The 19,615-nt window shown below is 41.0% G+C and overlaps 1 protein-coding gene across 2 annotated transcripts; it reads right to left on the reverse strand.

Annotated features, from left to right (window-relative positions):
- Positions 1-490: 490 nt before the first annotated feature.
- Positions 491-18,120, reverse strand: LOC127653421 (transcription factor AP-4-like). 2 transcript variants are annotated; one of them, XM_052140107.1, is made up of 7 exons: positions 17,796-18,120; positions 11,712-11,877; positions 10,444-10,542; positions 10,067-10,237; positions 5,288-5,443; positions 4,571-4,738; positions 491-3,476 (listed from the first exon to the last, which is right to left on the reverse strand). In XM_052140107.1, exons 1-7 carry the CDS (start codon positions 17,882-17,884, stop codon positions 3,327-3,329), a joined length of 999 nt encoding a protein of 332 aa, XP_051996067.1. In that variant the 5' UTR covers positions 17,885-18,120; the 3' UTR covers positions 491-3,326. The 2 variants fall into 2 exon arrangements, with proteins under 2 accessions (XP_051996067.1, XP_051996066.1); XM_052140106.1 differs by having other exon boundaries at positions 10,067-10,240.
- Between the last annotated feature and the right edge of the window lie 1,495 nt (positions 18,121-19,615).

The raw sequence follows: 19,615 nt of genomic DNA on the forward strand, positions 1-19,615 counted from the left end.
TCAACCCATTTGTTCCTTGACACCAAACGTTGTAATCTACGTGTTGAGTGCAAGACCATCACCGCGGCCTTTTATAACGTTCATGACCTATAGGAGTTATAAAGTGCGATTTAAGTACCAGTTTAAAGCTGAAGTGTGTAGTTTCTGCGGCACTACCAAACGGAATTGAAAAATAATGGCAAACGCCAGACAGGTAGTCCCACCCCCAACTCGTGGCATTGGTTGGGGCAAATCGTGGCCAGGTCACTCAATCGGTTGGATTGCAGTTCTGTTTGGTGCAGAAATTAGACCTGGCTCTATGTGGAGCGGAGGGGGGCGGGGCCGTTTATGTTTTGAGTTTAATTAAACATTATTTGTTGACAAGCCGGTTCTCGCCTCCTCCTCGCCCATCTGAATCCCCTTACACTCTATTAAATCCAAGATGGAGAAATAATGACACACTACAATGAAAAGTTGTAAAAAACAAAGTACAAACTTTATTATTCTGTTTTTACAAAAGGCACAAGCCTCTTTTACCCAGTTTAAAAAAAAAAATACAATAGCTTCTCAACAACCAAATGGACTGACTGTCCCACATGAAGAAAAAAAAAACAACAAAAACAAAAATATTAAAAAGGGATGACAGACAAAGAGTAGAGGGAGAGGATGAGAGACAAGACAAGTCTGGAGACTGCAGGAACAGAGATGACCAGAGGGACGTGGTGTGCTAGGAAAACGTTGAGGGTTACATAGCTATGCGGTTCAAATCACAGCAGAAAGAGCTTTGATCGAGGAGAGACCTCTTTGAAAACAAGAGGATTCCCTCCACGTTATACTACAGTAAGTGCTTCAGGTTCATTTTCGCCCATTCGTCCATTCCCCTCAACACACACAACCTCTGATATGTCCTCTAGATTTCTTACAGTGCTATCTGTGAGTAGAAAGTACACAAAAAAAAGAAAGACACACTGTGGCTTCGGTAGAGGAAATGTTCAAATCTGGGAGATCAGAGAGATTTGAGATTTGTTTTGTTTTCAAAGACAAAACCGTTATTACAGATTCAACATAAAACAAAAAGACAGCACGAGCAGGACAGAAGTCTCTTCGACCCAAGCGAACCATTATTCAAATACAAAAGCGTGATTTCAAATAAAACATTGTTTTTTTTTTTTTGCCAATAATCGACCAGCCCATTTTCTGAAAGCCCTGGTTCCCTGAAGTCTTTGACTGCGATAAAGACGACAAGGTCCACAGAGCACCTTAAAAATCCAGAAGGAAAAACAATCTGTCCAGCAGCAAAGGATTCCCTGTAATATTTCAAGAGGGGAGGGGGACATTAACACTTCCATTTTTTTTCTCAATCAAATTTAAAAAAAGATACGCGTCACCTCTTCATCTATGGCGAAACCATATATCTTGCCACTGGCAACCCAACAAAACACAAACGCAGTGGTAGTATGTTCTGGAATGTTTGGAACCGGCAACCCTGTTCTTGCAAGAATGGCTGAACGTGGGGCAGGCTACTTTTGCGACAGTCAAGCCATATACATCTGCGAGAAGCGGCGCCATCACTGCCGCCCTCCAGCGCCACCTTCAGGGCTAGTTTTAAGGCAGGCCTCTGTGCTTCCACGCACAGTGAAGCTGTGTTAAGGCAAGTCACCGCCTCCTTCTACAAACCTGGCAGTTGTTCACAGGGTACACACTCCTGATCCTAACAGGGATCAAGAGGGATCACAGTATCGCATGGCTTCATATGGAAATGCAAAATTGTCAATGGGATTATCTGTGGCACATGTATGAACGTAATCATCATACACGGCAAGATAGAGGAAAAATAAAACATTCAAGCGAGCCGAGCGAACCAGCGAGTGCATCGAGCTAGTGCACGAGATTACAGGCTAGTCACTCTTCCGTGCAGCTGTAAACATTACTACAGGCTGCAGAGCATATACTTAAGGACAGATGGACATTACGATACTTCGAAAAGTGTCCTCTTGTTGGGGGCAAGAACCAAAAGGTACTTGACGAAAGAGCCATCAAGGTGTGGAGCTGCATAGGCGGTAATAGGGCCATGACAACCCTGGTAGTGCCTTTTTAACACTTCCGTTAAAACATGACCTTTAAGCTTCTACAAGCATGTGTGCTTAGGAATTGCACGCAAAAGTCATAGTTCCTTGCAGGTATACCTACCTGTCGGTTAGCTTATTCCACTTGACATACAAACGACACATAAAATCTGGCCAGAATTTGAAGGGCTTGAGGACAAGACTGGATGCTTGACATGACGGAGGGAGTGCCTCACCTACACATACGTGCATACTGGGAACCCAGCCCAGTAAAGTTGAGCTACAATAAGTGCACCGTCCCCCTCCATCGACACAGGAAAGACTTTGCGTTATTTACAAAGTGCACACAACAAGAAGCCCCTCTAAACGGCGGCTATTTTTGGCCCTCGACTGAGAACTCTGGAGTTCGTTTAAGCATGACAAATGACTACTGATTCTTTAGTGATCCAAAGCACTCCCCTACAGATCACCGGCAATGGAAACAAATCTGCACCAAAAACGACAAAAGAAAAAGTAACATTTCCTCTAAGGTATTGGAAGCCATGGTGTGGAAACAGGTTTCTGAAGTCTCATTGGCTCACAGTGATGCTTCAAAACTCCCCAGAACAGAAAGAGGAATTTAAAAATCCCGAAGGGGCAGGGCAAAGGTTAAAAAGTTCGTTTTGAGAGATGAGACTTTGAGGGTTGGAGATGCCCTCTTGCAGAGTGGGGATTGGGCTCCTCCAAACAGAAAACTCACCTGCCCTCTTATGGGCAGGATGTGGGACAGGAATTGATGTAGCAGAGGCATTAAAAAGGCCAGAATCAGTCTTCCATACCTCCACAGGTGAGCAAAGAAGAGAAAGACTATTAGTATTGTATTTCATGTGGTAGATACCAAGTAGATTTTGTGACTCTTCCACAAAATCAAGTACATATGAGCGTGCATTGGTGAAACGGAAGAAAATTCAATTGAGTATGAAAAAGAGCATGTTATATCTGTTCATATCTATAGCATATGAACGTATCAAGTTATCAGAGTGCTATGGAGTTACAGTGTACTGTGTACATGAGAGTGCTTGTTTGTTTGCAGCACATCTTGTAACATCATTTCATGTCAATAAACCTTCAAGTAATGTGGTCTGTCAACGTTATTTATGAGTCCCGAATGCAAGTATGAAGAAGACAGCATCAGGGAGAGCGGATAGAGAAAGAAAGAGTATTTCTGTGGGAGGCCCTTCCCCTCTGATCCCCCCTCTCCGTGCCCCCCCCCCATTACAGGTGGGGGGTTGACTGGGACAGTTAACAGTCCTCGGACCTTTCGTTGTCGGAGGCGGTGTCGGAGTCGGCGGTGTCTGGGAGGACACGCCCTGAGGTGACGATAACTGCCCGACGCTTTTCCTCCTCGGGCACGACCATCCTCTCCTGCGTGCCTTCGATGTGCTGAATAGCCTAAGGGGAAAAACAAGAAGAAACTGTGAGGTGACTTTCTATATCAAGTTATCTTATTAAGATTAAGATTCAACTTTATTGTCATTGTGCAGAGTACAGGTACAGAGCCAATGAAATGCAGTTGTTTTCGCATATCCCAACTAAGCTGGGGTCAGAGCGCAGGGTCAGCCATGAAACAGCGCCCCTGGAGCAGATAGTATCAAGGGCCCAACAGTGGTATCTTGATGGTGCTGGGGCTTGAACCCCGAACCTTTCGGTCAGTAACCCAGAGCCTTAACCGCTGAGCCACCACTGCCAATTATGGCTCACTTGTCTCAGCTGGTCCAAACTGGGAGACTTTCTTGGACCAGCAACCAGCTGGTCATACCAGCTTAAGTTGGCGAAGCTGGTTTTTGGAACATGGTACAGGGGTCCCACCCATTTTTTTTACCAATTAATTTATGACTTTTCCATTCATTTGTGATAACTGGAAAGAGATTTTTATAAATCATTTTGATTCAGATGGACTCACTAATGATTTGTGAACCATTTTGACTAATTCAATGGAAAACTACGGACTCAAAAGAATGATTCACTGACAAAACAGTCATCTCTATGGGTAGCGTGCAACTTCTAGAATAATACTCTACATTTACATATTTGGCAGATGCTTTTATCCAAAGTGACTTACAGAGCACTTATTACAGGGACAATCCCCCCGGAGCAACCTGGAGTTAAGCGCCTTGCTCAAGGACACAAGGTGGTGGCTGTGGGGATTGAACCAGCAACCTTCTGATTACCAGTTATGTGCTTTAATCCACTACACCACCACTCCTTTTTAGTTCATTGAGCACCTAATTTCCAACCATTTTAATGACCGTGGGAACTAGCTTCAGAACAGCTTTTTCCCCAACAAACCGAACTCCCCAAAACCAGCTCCAGGTTGCACCAAAACCTCTAGAGTAAATCAACCTTACATCAGATGTTTCCTACAGATCAATGGTTAGTCACCTTGCTCAAGGACACAATGGTAGTGCTTATTAATCAATAATTGCTCCCGCTGGTGTTTGAACCCAAAAACTTTTCTCCCTGCACTGGATAGAAACGTATTTTACCTGCACAATGGTGTCCAAGTTCTGTCGTGATGTGGATGCTGTGTTGATCACGGAGGTGGGGCCCATGGTGACCACAGTGACATGATGGGGAGGGGGAGGCGGCGCTGGGGCAGGAACAATTACTGTGGCGTGATGGGTGGGTGCAGGCGGCGTGGCAGGGGAAAACACCTTATGAAATAAAGCAGGCCAGGGCGAAGCATTACGACACATCATTTAACTTCAATAGAATACAACAAGATACCAAAATGGACCCCATTTACTTTCTTGCTATTTGATATTCTACAGAAAAGCATGTTTCCAAAATCATTTATAAAAATATACAGTCTCCACCTCAGAAATGCATTTACTCCTGATACAACCAAAGACAGCGTGGGCGATGAAAACAACAAAAACAATATTCATTAATTATATCAAAGAATAACATTCAACCCCTCTACTCGCAATCCAATCCCGGTTTATAAAGCCAAGCTGCAACCCTACAATATTTCCAGCTCAATACTTTTTCCACTCAAGTTAAATGTGTTGCCAATGTAATTTAATGTTGTCTTTAACTCTTCTAATGCCCTCTAGTGGATCAACACATCAGACCAACACATATTACAGACTCCTCTTAAATTGAAAATGCAGCAAGTTCACTTTAAACCTTTATGATATAGGTTAGTCCAAATACAGACTTAATGTTAGTATTTCATGTTATGTGAGAGTACCATGTCTTACCAGTGGGCTGCGGGTAGGGGTGCTCTCTTTCCCGATCTGTTCTTGTTGTTGCTGTTGTAGCTGAAGCAGAGATTGCGTCTGCACTTGTTGCTCCTGTACCTGCTGGGCGATCACCTTTAGTTTCTCAGGGTACAGGTGAGCATCCAATGAACGGATCTGATAGAAACACAGAACACAATGGCCCCGTTTACATCTGGTATTAAGATCACATCAGGACAGATTAGCGTTTACACTACAAATGCAATGAGGTCACAGTTTTTGACCACCCCAGATTGCGGTTTGAGTGATCCAATCACAAGATGTTTTGGACCCGTTAACACCAGGGGAATCAGATAGACCGAAACAGACAGGTGTAAACGGGCTCATAGAATCCCTTGGTCAGTACACATAAAAAAACTATGGAGTCCCTTAGAGGACAGGGCGGGAATGTTTTTCCTGAAATATATTTGCGTTCCCTCACAATACATTTTGTGTGCCCATGCTATACGTCTTGTGTGCCCATGCTATACGTCTTGTGTGCCCAGGCTATACGTTTTGATTGCCCAGGCTATACGTCTTGTGTGCCCAGGCTATACGTTTTGAGTGCCCAGGCTATACGTCTTGTGTGCCCAGGCTATACGTTTTGAGTGCCCAGGCTATACGTCTTGTGTGCCCAGGCTATACGTTTTGAGTGCCCAGGCTATACATCTTGTGTGCCCAGGCTATACGTTTTGAGTGCCCAGGCTATACGTCTTGTGTGCCCATGCTATACATCTTGTGTGCCCACGCTACACGTTTTGTGTGCCCATGCTACACGTCTTGTGTGCCCACGCTATATGTTTTGAGTGCCCAGGCTATACGTCTTGTGTGCCCATGCTATACGTTTTGAGTGCCCATGCTATACGTCTTGTGTGCCCATGCTATACGTTTTGAGTGCCCAGGCTATACGTTTTGTGTGCCCAGGCTATACGTTTTGAGTGCCCAGGCTATACGTTTTGTGTGCCCATGCAATAAGTTGTGTGTGCCCATGCTACATGTTTTGTGTGCTCATGCTATACGTTTTGTGTGCCCATGCTATACGTTTTGTGTGCCCATGCTATACGTTTTGTGTGCCCATGCTATACGTTTACATTCCCTCATAATAGTTTTGCATGCCCTCACATGCAGATTTATGTGCCCTTGCATTAACTTTTGAGTGAGAGTAACCATATTAAAACATGATATTCGCAGTAAAACCAAAGTGATAAAACAAGAAAACGAATGTAATAAAAACGGTTTTACGATACAAATATCAGTTTAACTATGGTATTAATTTATTGTAGACGGTATTAACCATGTTTTTTTCACAGGAAATCCTTTTTCTATAGTTAGATTTTAGTAAACATGAAAATTAAGGTTACTACTGTTTTACTACACGTGTAATAACCACAAAATACCATAATAAATTGGGATGCACCGAAATTTCGGCCACCGAAAATTTTCGGCTGAAAATGGCATTTTTTTGTTTTGGTCGAAATAGATAAAAGGCCGAAAATATGAGCCGAAATATATGCCTCCCCGCCCCTCAGTGCTCAGGTTTCACTCTCGATCGAATCATAATCACGGCGCTACCCAGCAAATGCTGATGTCAGCGGTGTGGAAATACACCAAAGCAGTACCGCCGCTCCCTATACGCATACCTCGCAGTCTGCGTAGGGCACCAACTCCCTAGGAGGGCACTAGAAAGTCCACCGGGTGCCCTTCCTCGCACGTTATACGTTATTCAAGGACCCGAAAGCAGTTGCGGAACACAGACGATCACTTCACGCTCATATCACGTGAACGCGACACTCCTCTTGACTACTGGTACATGAACACAGATCATTCTCCATTGCTTGCGCGGACTGCACGCAGGTATTTATCCGCCCCAAGCACCAGCACAGAGAGAGAGATTATTCAGTTCTTGATGAGAAGAGGAACGCAGTCCAATGTGTAGCAATTACATTAAAATTAGTTTAGCCCTGCAAAACTTTGTTCTTCACTTGAGGCTACGTCTGTTACATCTTACAGTCGAGGTTGGTTTTACTTATATTACTGCTGTTTTGCACAATAATTTTATATTAAAGCATATAAACGTTTACATAAACAGAATAGAGGTCCTCTGCCGTTCTGTGTTCTGCCTGTTGTTATCATTAAAATGACTGTGTAGCATATTTAAACTTAGATGCTAATCTAGAGCTGCTAAGTTCATTACTTGACTGCTGTTTTGCATATCATTAGAGTTTTCTAGAACGTTACATTTATTGAATAATTGGTAAAAAAACAAAAAAAATCTGAATGTTAAAGAACTGAATAAAAAAAATTATATATTTAATATTGTTTTAATATTTTTTCGGTCCAATTTTGGTGCGTTACTTTCAATAGAAGTGTGATCATTTTATTGATTTGTAGTTTTTCAATTCAGCTTCATTAAATTCATGAAATTAATAAAAAAAAAGTATAATATTAATACAATTATATTTCAAAAAAATATATTTTTGGTTTTCGTCCAAGTGCATCCTGAATTTTCGGTTTTGGCCCAGAATTTTCATTTCGTTGCATCACTAATAATAACCACAAAATAATGATTTTTATTACCATAGTTTTCACTTGCCTGTATTATTACTATGGTTTTACTACAAATATCAAGGATAAAATATAGTAAAACCATGGTAAATGTATTAAAATGGCACACAAATCTATTTCAGAATAATAATAATAGTAATTTCCGCCCTGCCCTCTATGGAGCTCCACATAAAACAGGCCAGTGTTTCCTCTATATACATCTGTTGCCTGAGGAATTTATTTTACAGAGTTGCATGAATATCTCCAAAGATTAGTGTAGCTCTACTAGGCAGGCTGGTGGAGAGAGGCAACACGTGTGGAGAGCGAAAAGGCATTAATGAAGCGTGTCTGGTGCTAGAGAGGGACATAGCGCTTAAAGATTACTGCTGCTATGCCCTGGAGCACTTGCGATGTACACAGCTCCACTGCTTTGTCATGCTGCTATCCTAAAGTGTAGAAACGGTGAGATGGGACAACCATTGTCATGATGTCTTGCCGTCCGGGTCTAAACTCTGAGACATCATGACAAAGGTTGCCCCATCTCACGGTTAACTGGTGACCGCTGGCATAGAGTATTGTGATGTTAACTGCAACTTCAGTATCCGCATTCTTACTTTTGAAAACACCTCGTTCTCTCAGTGATGCATCTTTCTCTTGCTGCTTTCCTCTCCCCCACGAATACGGAGTACAAGGAAGATAATCGGCCGACCCCTAATTCTAAGTGTGCTGTTCAGAGCTGAATCGTGCTCTCAGGGGAGTTTTGATTGATCACTGATTTCACAGACTAACTTCAATGCATATTTTGATAAGATACACAAGTGTTCAAATTTGAAGTGAGCGCATGCAATTAAAGAAAATGCGACTATATAGAAACCTTGCATCTCCAACTTCATATATTATAACAATAAACCATATTCCTAATTAAACCTCATCTGGTGAATAAAACGCTTTATTTGGTAAATAGCCTACTTAAAGTCGGCTTGAATGAAAATCCAACATACCCATTTTCTAAATGCATGTTATTGATCTTATTGCGAACGATTCATCCATATGACTCAATCTTCCGGTGAAACGACAGACTTCTCTCTGGTGACGTTAGCAGGACTTCTCCAATCGTTTAGTCCGCTTAAACCCCGCCCCTTTCTTATAAATACCACAACCTTGCGTAGAGCTGAACGGAGCGTCAATCGCATGTTGGTGAAGATGGCAAGGTGTGTTTTCCTTCAAAAATAACGTCCTTGGTTGCAGGTCAGCTGGCTTGCATTTATATTTCGAATGTGGAGGAATAACGGCGAATTCGTGATTGTGTTCAAGATGTTTCATGCCTGAATTGCTGAGGTGATCACTAATGAATACAAAGTTTCGGATGCCTCTGGAGTGTATTTATATTTTTGAATGCAGTTATCTCGGGATGCAGAGCATGAGTCCTTTATATTTAGTGTTATGTGATTCAAAATGTTTAAATACGGTTATCTTTTACTCACTCGTTTGTCAGCGGCAACAGCCTCTTCGTAGGTAAAGATTGTGATGTGCTTGTGTATTTATACTGTCAGCTTGATCATCAATGTGTTGAGATCGTGGCTCAATTTCACCGATAACCGGCTCGAGCACCACGGTGGCATGGGTGTGTCCACTGCAAACTGGCATTCACATCTGCTCCATTCCACTATGCAATGCCCATATTTTCACAATCCATTCAACAACCAATAGACAAACTCAAATCCCCGCCCGACATTTTTTCCTTGGTTGCAACTACAGCTTCATACTGACTTTAACTACAGAGCATTGTGATGGCACCAGGTCTCCGGCATTTCAAACAATAGTACCACTTGTTATTAAAAGTCCCGTGTCATGCGGCAAGTCTAATTGTTTTTCTGGTTATTATTGGGATTTTGGTTGAAAAATAAACTGCATCTGGGATTTTATTCATTTTGGACTCTTGTTGCCTCTATATCTGTGGCCGTAACAAAGATTTTTTGGATTTTTAAAATCTATTGGTTGATTAATTGGTTATATGCCTTTTCCACCACCTTGTTGACCGTTTGACTGTCTGAAAGTTGACTGTTAAAGATTTTTGGGTGTTTGAATCGGATAAAATAAGCCTTTATTTATACTGTATATCTGCTTCCAATATTGCTCAGTGCAGTGATAATGCTGGGAGATACCGTTATGCTCACAATATATCACTCATCACTACTTTTCCCTTTGCCGACGTACCTGTTCTTCCAGCATCATGCGAACGGAGCGTTCTTTATCCAGTTGTTGGCGGAGTTCGATCATCTCTCGCCGAAGATCCTCCACCTTCTCCTCCTCCAGAATATCTGGAGACCCGATGCCTTCATCCTTCTCCTCCGTGCGCCTCCTCTTCGGGGACGAGCCGCTGAACTCCTTCTGACGGGAGGAAAACAGGACATGAGACAGGAAAGAAAAACGTGGCAACACAGAGAGGAGTACATTTGAACTCGATATGAAAATCTCAAAAATGGTCAAACACTGGCCGATATTAGAGTCTGATAGACATGTTTGTCTACCACTGATCCAGACCAGACCCACTGATCCAGACCAGACCTGGTGTCCCAGGTCAAGGGCTTTACCTGTATGTAGCGTTTGAGTTGGGTGTTCTGTTGAAGCAGCCGCGTCTTCTCCTGCTCCAGAGAAAAGATGTATTCTGCCGTCTGCTGCAAGATGGCAGCCTGAGAGAAAGAGACACATTACATCCTTCTCAATACACAGGCATAATGGACCATATCGGACAAGCTTGAGCAGAACATATTTGGTGATGGATGCTGGAAGAGATAACATCACTAGAGCTGGGTGATATGTACAATTTATTTTATCGATAATCAGCTTAAAGTTTTTCCGTGTTCCCTGAAATAAAACTCCAGGTTCAAGGTGAAAGCGTCTCTTATTTTATGATTGAATCACTTTCGACTTTGTTTCTTTACTACAAAGATATACATTACTGAACCTGTAGAGTTGCGTTCACAATGCATGTAAACCGCAAACTGGTCCGAGGAAATAAAGAGAACTAAACTCACAGCACCTCCTGAGATATTCAGAGATAATTTGCAGCATTCTCATAGACGACATTATTCTTGCAAACAGTTTTCAGACGAATGAAACAGAGACAATGGAGTGAAAACTCTTTACATGCGCTTGCTCCACGAGACATGGTCCCGCTGCACACCTCTGAACAAACAGCGAATCAGACACGAGGATTGACGGCTTTTCTTTTGTCCGTTCTTAAAAATATGATAAAGTGTGTTTCTTCAAGCGCTTGTCTTTTTGACTAACATTTCTTGTCATGTGTCACTCCGAGACGTCTTACAGGTCATCCACCTGTTGCGGGTACATTTGGACGAGGGGCTCGCGAACCGGATTGAGCCTGGTCGCATTTTGCGAGTGCTAGATTCACACCCTGGGCCACTGTTTAATATATTTGCTGACTTCCCAGATCCGTGGTTTTGCCATTTCTCGATATTGTCGATCATCGTCTGTCAATGAGTGTCACAATCGGCATCGGGATCTTTGCGAGACATCGTCGATATCTGATAACATCGTCCTATCGCCCAGCCCTAATGTGGACACTGTTTGCTTTTCTTGTCTGGAAAAAGCAATGTGGACATCCAGTGAAGAAAGCAAGCCATATGGGTTTGAAATGACATGGCGAGTCAATTATGACAGAATTATCCTTTTAAGCTGCAACTCATCTTCATATTAAATCTACAAATCAAATGAAACCAATAAACAGTAGAAGTATAAATCCAGGAATGGGCTTGGGCTCAACCGTCCCCTTTCTTGTGTTGTTTTGGCCCCTTGATAATTATGCTTTCAACTTCATTCATGAATAGTTGTGACCCACCTTGCTTAGTTTTTCTCCGTCACTATGCGGTATGAGTGTTTTCAGTGACTGGAAACCAGCATTGATGCTCTGCATGCGCCGGCGCTCGTTGCTGTTGGCGATCTCCCGTCGAATGCGCCGCTCCTGGTCCCGCGCAGTCTCTGGCGTGAGGGGAATGTTCGCTAAACTGTGGGGGAAAATATCATCATAATTTAGTGAACACTAAATTTGAACGGCCGATGCCAATATCCAGAGTGCAGGGTGGCCGATAGGCTGACACAATGCCGATATATCACACAATTTAATATAGTAAATAACATAAAAATAAAATTGCTAAAATGCTTGGATTGTCATGGACGATTTATGAATCAGAGGAACTTTTAATCCTGATCTTGAAGTTTCGATTCTGGCCAATAGAATACGCGCAGAATACGTAGATTAATTGAGCGCTAGCGCTGGATTTTAGTGAGGTTTGTGAATTATCCGTTTAAACGAGACATCTGCATATTTGCAGACGGTACATGATAGAAGTATGATATTTGCCTTTTTATCATTAGACAAGACAGTTCAAAGTTACAGGGAAATGTTGAGGAGAAGCTGGATATAAATATAAGCACGGCACGGTTTATTACATCTGTTAACGAGGAACCACATATTTGCAGACGGTATATGATATTCGTTTTGTTGATATTTGCATTTTTATCATTAGACAAGACCGTTAAAATGTATTATGCAGACCATTTAAAAGACACTGGTCTATTATTGTAGTAACATGATGGCACGTAACAAAAAAATAACTGATTGGTCGTTAACACGTCTCAGACACTTAACATGCAAGCAGGCGATTTTCGGCACCATCACGACCTTAAAATAATCAGCCATGTGGGAACATATATCGGCCGATAATTAAAAAATTCAGAATATCGGCCAACGTATTGGCCTCTGCGATATATCAGAGACTACACATGCCAATGATGTTTAAACTGCTTGAGGGTCATCTCTGTTTGATCGATTTTGTCAACATAAACTACAAAATGACTAACAATATGTTGGTTACACCATGACTTTGATTACATGGGAGGGAAACCATTTTCAAATATGAATCATATTTTAAAACAATTGTTTCACTACTCATGTTTTAAAGAAATAGTCATAAAAGATTATTCTGCACTACTCATGCTAACGTTTATTTTTTGCAGAATTTCAGCTTTTAATGAGACTTTCACTTCGATGGTTTTATTTAAGCCTAGGGCTTAGTAGCGAGTTCAATACATTTTAGGCACCGACCAAATTGCCTCTAAACTATCGAGTATCAAAATATATATATTATATATTTATGCATTTGGCAGACGCTTTTATCCAAAGCGACTTACAGAGCACTTATTAGTTATTACAGGGACAATCCCCCAGGAGCAACCTGGAGTTAAGTGCCTTGCTCAAGGACACAATGGTGGTGGCTGTGGGGATCGAACCAGCAACCTTCTGCTGAACAGTTTAGTGCTTTAGACCACTACACCACCACCACTCCACAAATATGCAAGCATGCAAGATGCTTCCTTGAACATGCCCACCACGTGAAAATAAAAACTCCTCCAAAACTATTGATGAATGTAGTGGCGCTATGACTGGGACTCCAACAGGTTTGGTTAACGTTTAGCAAACAAACCAACAAACAGAATCGGCTAACTAGTGGTACATGCTTGTGTACTTGTTAAATTAACGTTTCTGTGCGCGGTGACATAGTCCTATAAACTGGGACCTACATAACAGTAGATATTCTTTGGATGTATGGCTATAGCTAGCTAGCTAAATCGATGCTAAACATGCTTTAAGGTTGACAGTAACTGATCAAGTTTAACTCAGATTAAACTAGTTAACAAACCGAAAAAACAAAGTTTTTTTGAGGTAATGTTTGTAATCTTGTTAAAAAGGATTTTATAAAATTGGTATAGAAAAAGGTATCGTTTAGGAACCGGTATCGAAGTCATTATATCGGCATCGATATCGATTTTTTTTTTTACGATACCCAGCCCTAAAGCCCCATTAAAAAAATATCAAAATGACCTTGAACTAAGGAATTCAACAGCGTTGTATTCCATTAAATGTTTAATGTGAATTTGATTTATGTATTTTAGAATAATTTAATAGATCTAAAAAAATGAATAAAACAAATGTCACATCATCGATTTCTGAGTACCTCAGAAAATGCAATTGTATTACCATTATTTTTCACAATAAACAAGGTAATATAAAAGCCCAAAAAGATGTTTTGGACAAGATGTTCTAAATTTAATCTCAGAGATTTAATGACGTTCATTCAATTACATCAGTGTTTCTCAACTGGTGGGTCACGACCCAAAAACTGATGTTATAAAGCAAATAATAAATGCAAATATCAATATAATCATATCTAGTTAGGCTAGCAAAATAAACAGGCTTAAAAAGACTTTTAAAAAAGGAGAAAACGCTTCTTTTCACTGTTGTTGTGAATGTCAAAGACGGCGCACCCCATCAAACTAAGAATATATGAGCCAGAGAACAACGATAAACATGGTGTGTGCTGACGACAATGCGGTTTATCCTGTTAAATATTGGCTTCATAACTAAATCCATAATAAGAAAGTTACATTTGATAAACAATTTGGTGGGTCACCAAATCTAGGCACTGAAGCAAGACCATTTTACGAGTTGGCCATTTTATCACATGCAAATGCCCGCATGTGTAATGCAGAAGTGCAAGTTCTGCCCGCGAGATGTCAAGGATATGCTTACTAATATTATGCCCTTACCCAAACCCAACCGATCTGTAGTGTGTGTAAACATGACAGGAAGCTGTTGTGTGTGACAGAAGCAAAGCAAGTAATTGCTGCATATTAGAAACGATCTCCAACGATGTCATTGGCTCTAGGGAAAGTCGTACGAGTTAGTACGAGTGCAGTCGTATGATATCATACCATAGACTGTAAAAAAAGATGGACGACGCCCCTTCGCTCTTTTCCATTGGTGAGAACTGAAGCCGCCAGTGTCCCGATATGGCGCTGACATCTTGGGACTTGAGTCTGCGCAGTTGCGATTTCGGGACCAGACCTGCGCAGTAGTGAGCAGGAAGTAAAGCCGTGAAATCAAGGCCCCGCCCTCACCCTCGCTGAATCAATCGCAAGCACACGCCCCTGCACTTTTGACTTATGACGGTGTGAAATAATTAATTATAGAAATGTAGATATTAAATTTAAAGCTCCAATCTCCTCAGTCCTCTGAAGATCCCGAAAAAAAAGTCAGTTGGTGCTTCAGTGACTACTTCGCTCAGAGAACCTGTCAATCACAGCTGTCAATCATGATGTCACAGCAGCGTTTTTATAGCATCAAATAACTAAAAAACTTATTTGAAAACAAACACTTGAAATGACATCAAGTGATAGAAACTACAGCAAATGACAGAAACTATCTTTGGAAAAAAGATATGTGAAGTGTAATTTAATTGTTTAGTTGGTCTCACGTCCCGTTGAATAACATGGGGAGGCGGGGTTTATGACCTATACTAGGACCAGTCACCGGGGGCGATCGAGACGTTTTGGCTTCAATTTTGAGGGCTTGTGCAGCACACTTGTATCATACATACGAATTAGCCATATTTATAAAAGTCGTACAATTCCTTACGATTTCACTGTTAGTGTGTGTTGGATCCGTTGCAGGAGAATTGCAACTTTCATTGATGCTCGTTCAACCCTATTGCCTCTAAATTCAAGTCTTTGGAAATCTCTGCTTCGAGCGGTCATATGCATGCTTTGTCCTGTCTGGGATCTCGTGGGGTATCTCTGGAAAAGCTTCTCTTATCAGTACTGACTCAGCTGCTTCAGTTCAAACACAGGAACAATTGTGCACACACACTCGTGAGGGGAGAGAGAGGCTTTCCCTGCTTGCTTCCTTACATCCAAAATCCAGCAAACAGATCACATGCCAAATCACAACTGGAGCCAAGAGTGAAACGGGAGATACGGAGCAGCCAGTTCCAGCCATTCGCATGAGTATCGCCCTGTGCACACACAAATTCGGCTACATGGGCAAAAGATAATTACAATTTCAGCATGGGGCGTAATACCTTGCATAGTCTGTGTTTAAAGCTTCCTTTAAAATGCATTTACAATAAATAAAAATGGGTATTATAAAATACAATATGCAAATTAAGTGTTCATATAAATTATTTGCATATTTAATATGCATGTTTACATGCAGCGCAGTGGTCTGGTTCAGGAAGTAAACATCCCATTCATTTTCTCCACAGGTAACTTATAAACCTTCAAAGACAGACGTATCGTGAGCTCCGTGGTTGTACATGCTTCTGTTGAAGCCATCCGTCCACATTATTTTAACTTCATGTTTAACAGTGGAATTGGTGAAAAACTACATTACCCATGATCCAAATGAGAAAGATCCACCAATCAGAGAATCGCGGTAAAAACAAGGAACGCCAAACAAGCATATACAGAGCACTGACGCGAACACTACGTATACACTTGCGAATTACAGAATATATTGCAACAAACATAGAATATATTTTTCAATACTTTAAATAAATAGTTTTGTATTTTTTTTATTTGATTATCATTTGCAATGCTTCATGGGATTGTAGTTTATGAAAAAGTAGCCTTTTATCTGATTTTAAAATAAGACTTTGCTTCAAATCAAAGTGTGTAATGTTACAATTTACCTAAGAGTGTGTTTGTTTGGTTCATGGTTTAGAGCTCATTTATGGAGGATTTATAAAATCCCTATGGAAGAAATGGACATAGGAAAAAAAAAAAAACTTCCGGAATCAAGACGGCGGAAAAACAGGTGGACACGGTTGTGCTTTATTACCAACGAACACATCCAGAAATCAAAGAAAATTATTTTACACTGAAAATTAACCTTAATACCATCATTTTCAACACTTTTTTGATATTATATACTTTTAAAGTTGACATCACTTTATAAAATTGCTCGATTAAAAATGTAATTACTTAAATCGCACGAAACCTGGTTTACAACGAGCAGTTTTCCCAATAAAAATCCTGTACATTGTCTGTAGCCCAATTTTCATCGTTGTGACTAAAACTACATTTCCCAGATATCCCCGCTCTAATCCCTCAGTGGCCCCGCCCCCTCCCGAGCATGGATCGCAGACGCATTGACGGGGCCTTCCTTAAGTAGTATATACACACCCCCATATTAAAAGACACCAGTTATTAATTTATCAAGCTTTTACCGTGTCAAAATCCATTCAAGATGACCGTAACTGAAATCTTAAACGAGATAAATAACACCATCTCTGGCCTAAATAAAGAAACATCGTGTTCACAGATGAAACGATCCGCCATTACAACAATGCGCCTCTCGCGCTTCCTCCGTCCATGCGGCAGCACCGACGCAGTCTAAATATAATCTGATCCCTCTGCCGCCGCTCGCTCAGTTCCATTTCTCACCCTTTACACCCATTTCAGACCCATGTGTCGGAGATGCGAGCATGAAATTGCACTTTGAAGGCTTTTAACGTTTAATTGCAATGCGAAACAGACGACGCCAAATGCTCACTGGCTTTAATGCACGAGCCACAAGCATGGCCGCACTGCCCACAATAACTTCAACCCCGAAAACACGCTCCAGAACACCCGAACTTAGGCTCAAACAGGCTTTTACCCAAACGACCTCTTTATACATGTATAATTTGACGTGTAATTAGAAATAAATAGCCATGAATTATGTTATTAAATACACGCGCGAGACCAACAGCGTGGTGTTGTGTGCATGCAACCACGTGGTTTATGTTTGTTAGATACAAAATGCATCGATTTTCCCGAGATATTTCACAGGTAACGTTGACTTGGCAAGTCAAGAGGCTTCCATAGACCCCAGGGAGATATATACAATATAGAAAATCAAGTATTGCACGGACTATATAATGTCTTAACCCACTAGATAAGAGCATGTACACAATAACACAGAAATCACACCATGCATTGCGTGTAAGTCAAGTAGTAATGTGCTGGTGATATTGGCGCGCGATTAAAGAATTATGCACATTTGCATGCGTGTTCCACGCAGTGATTAATAGAGGGTCTCACATACCTGCACAAGCCCCCTATGACTTCTTTTTCGGTTTTTCTGAAATGTTGCAAGGAGGGCACCTTCTGAGCTGGTACCATGAAATACTCCATGCTTTCCGTCTTCTCTCCAGCTCTGGCTCCTCGATTCCACGTACTTTTTATTGGCTTAAAAATAAAACACCTTTTTCGTGTCTGTTTCGCATTTAAAAAGCAGATCTGCGGGTATCCTGAGGATTTTGGGCATGAGCGCGTGCGATGAGTGTTGAGTTGTAAAGGTTACTCTACCAGCTGATGGGGTTCCCTCGTAGTGTGTGTGGCGCGCGCTCGCTCTATTTCCCTCCCTCCTTCTGCATGGACGAGAGTGTGTGTGTTTGCAGCTGATCGGATGTCTTTCAAGGCGGGAAACAGCTGGTAGGAATCACACACAGCACAACATTACCAAAAATCGTCCTTCAGCCGAACAGGAGGACTTGCATGTAAACAAAGGACTGTTGCAACATCATTTTAACACTAACCATGTTATACAAGAATCACTTTGACTTTTGAATGCGTATTGCATGACGGAAAGCGTATTGTTATGCATGCATTTAAATATGCAATATCGACGCTGCAATACATGATGCGTTCATATAGTATTGATATTAGTGTGTGTAATTAGATTATTGGTTGGTAAGCGAGAGGTTTTATATTAAAATAAGGGAGTTTTATAGCTTGGTTATATTGTAAAACATCAATGCACAGTGCAATACATCATGCATATATTAAAACATGTATATAGGTCTTTTAAATTGGTAACTGCACGTAAAATACATGCAAATATGTTATTTATTTTAAAGTAAATAAATGCATGTAAAAGTTATTTTTAGTAAAGGCGCATTTTATACGTTTTAAATCATGAATATCAATGCAAACATGTAAAATCAGAATTCACAGTCCAATGCATGTATTAAAACATGTGCATATACCGTTACTGTTGAATAGTGCACGTTCAATACAAATGCGTGTAAATGTTTTTTTTTTTTTTTTTTTTTTTGGTATGCGAGCTATTTTAATTAAATGAGCATGCATATCAATGCATAATGCATATTTAATAATTTTGCTTTATTCTGTTAAATTAGCCAGTGCATGTAAACAAACATTAAAGAAGGATGTTGAGAAGCATGCGTCAATATGTAAACATGTAAAATGTCGATGCAAAATGAGATGCATAATGCATATTAAAATGGTCGGTTAAATTAGTCCGTGCATTTCTTTTTGCAAACGCGTTTTATGTTAAAGACGGATGTAGCTAAATGTAAACACTTAAATGCCAAAGTATGATGCGTTGCATAATGCATATATTATCATATAGGTCTATATCGGTTAGATTGCTCAGTGCATATTAAAGCGCATGTAAATAGGTTTTTTCTTTGACTGGGGGTGAAACATGCGGATCAGCTGACATGCTGGCAGCGCTTTATAACAACACCACCAACCAGAGGAGGAGGAGGAGGAGGAGTAGAGCAAAGAGAGGGCTGATACACAAACTGAATATGTGCACACCATTTTGGGTGCATGAAAGTTGTAGTTGTTGGAGGAGGAGGAACAGGAGTTACCTAATCGCTGCATGCACGAAGCAGAAATCACATACACAGACACAAAATGGGAGCGGTCATGAAGAAGCCGGAAATGTTTGTCTTGCTGTGACTCAACGGCATGGACATGTGCGTGGAGGACGGAGAACATCTGCGATATACGAACAGGAACTCATAGACACTTCACTTGCATTACTGTTGCATTTAAATACAAATAATAAATATGAAAAAAAAAAAAAAAAGAGACAGGGTTTGACCTGTCCATATC

This window comes from Xyrauchen texanus, chromosome 12 (assembly GCF_025860055.1).
Source record: "Xyrauchen texanus isolate HMW12.3.18 chromosome 12, RBS_HiC_50CHRs, whole genome shotgun sequence".
Classification (NCBI taxonomy): Eukaryota; Metazoa; Chordata; class Actinopteri; order Cypriniformes; family Catostomidae; genus Xyrauchen; species Xyrauchen texanus.

Coding starts and splice junctions, on each gene's coding strand:
- LOC127653421 (XM_052140106.1), bottom strand. CDS start 17,884: ATGGAGTATTTCATGGTACCAGCTCAGAAGGTGCCCTCCTTGCAACAT. Junction 10,241..10,443: donor AACTCAAACGCTACATACAG/GTAAAGCCCTTG, acceptor TCCTCCCGTCAG/AAGGAGTTCAGCGGCTCGTC. Junction 4,739..5,287: donor CCCCTACCCGCAGCCCACTG/GTAAGACATGGT, acceptor TTATTTCATAAG/GTGTTTTCCCCTGCCACGCC.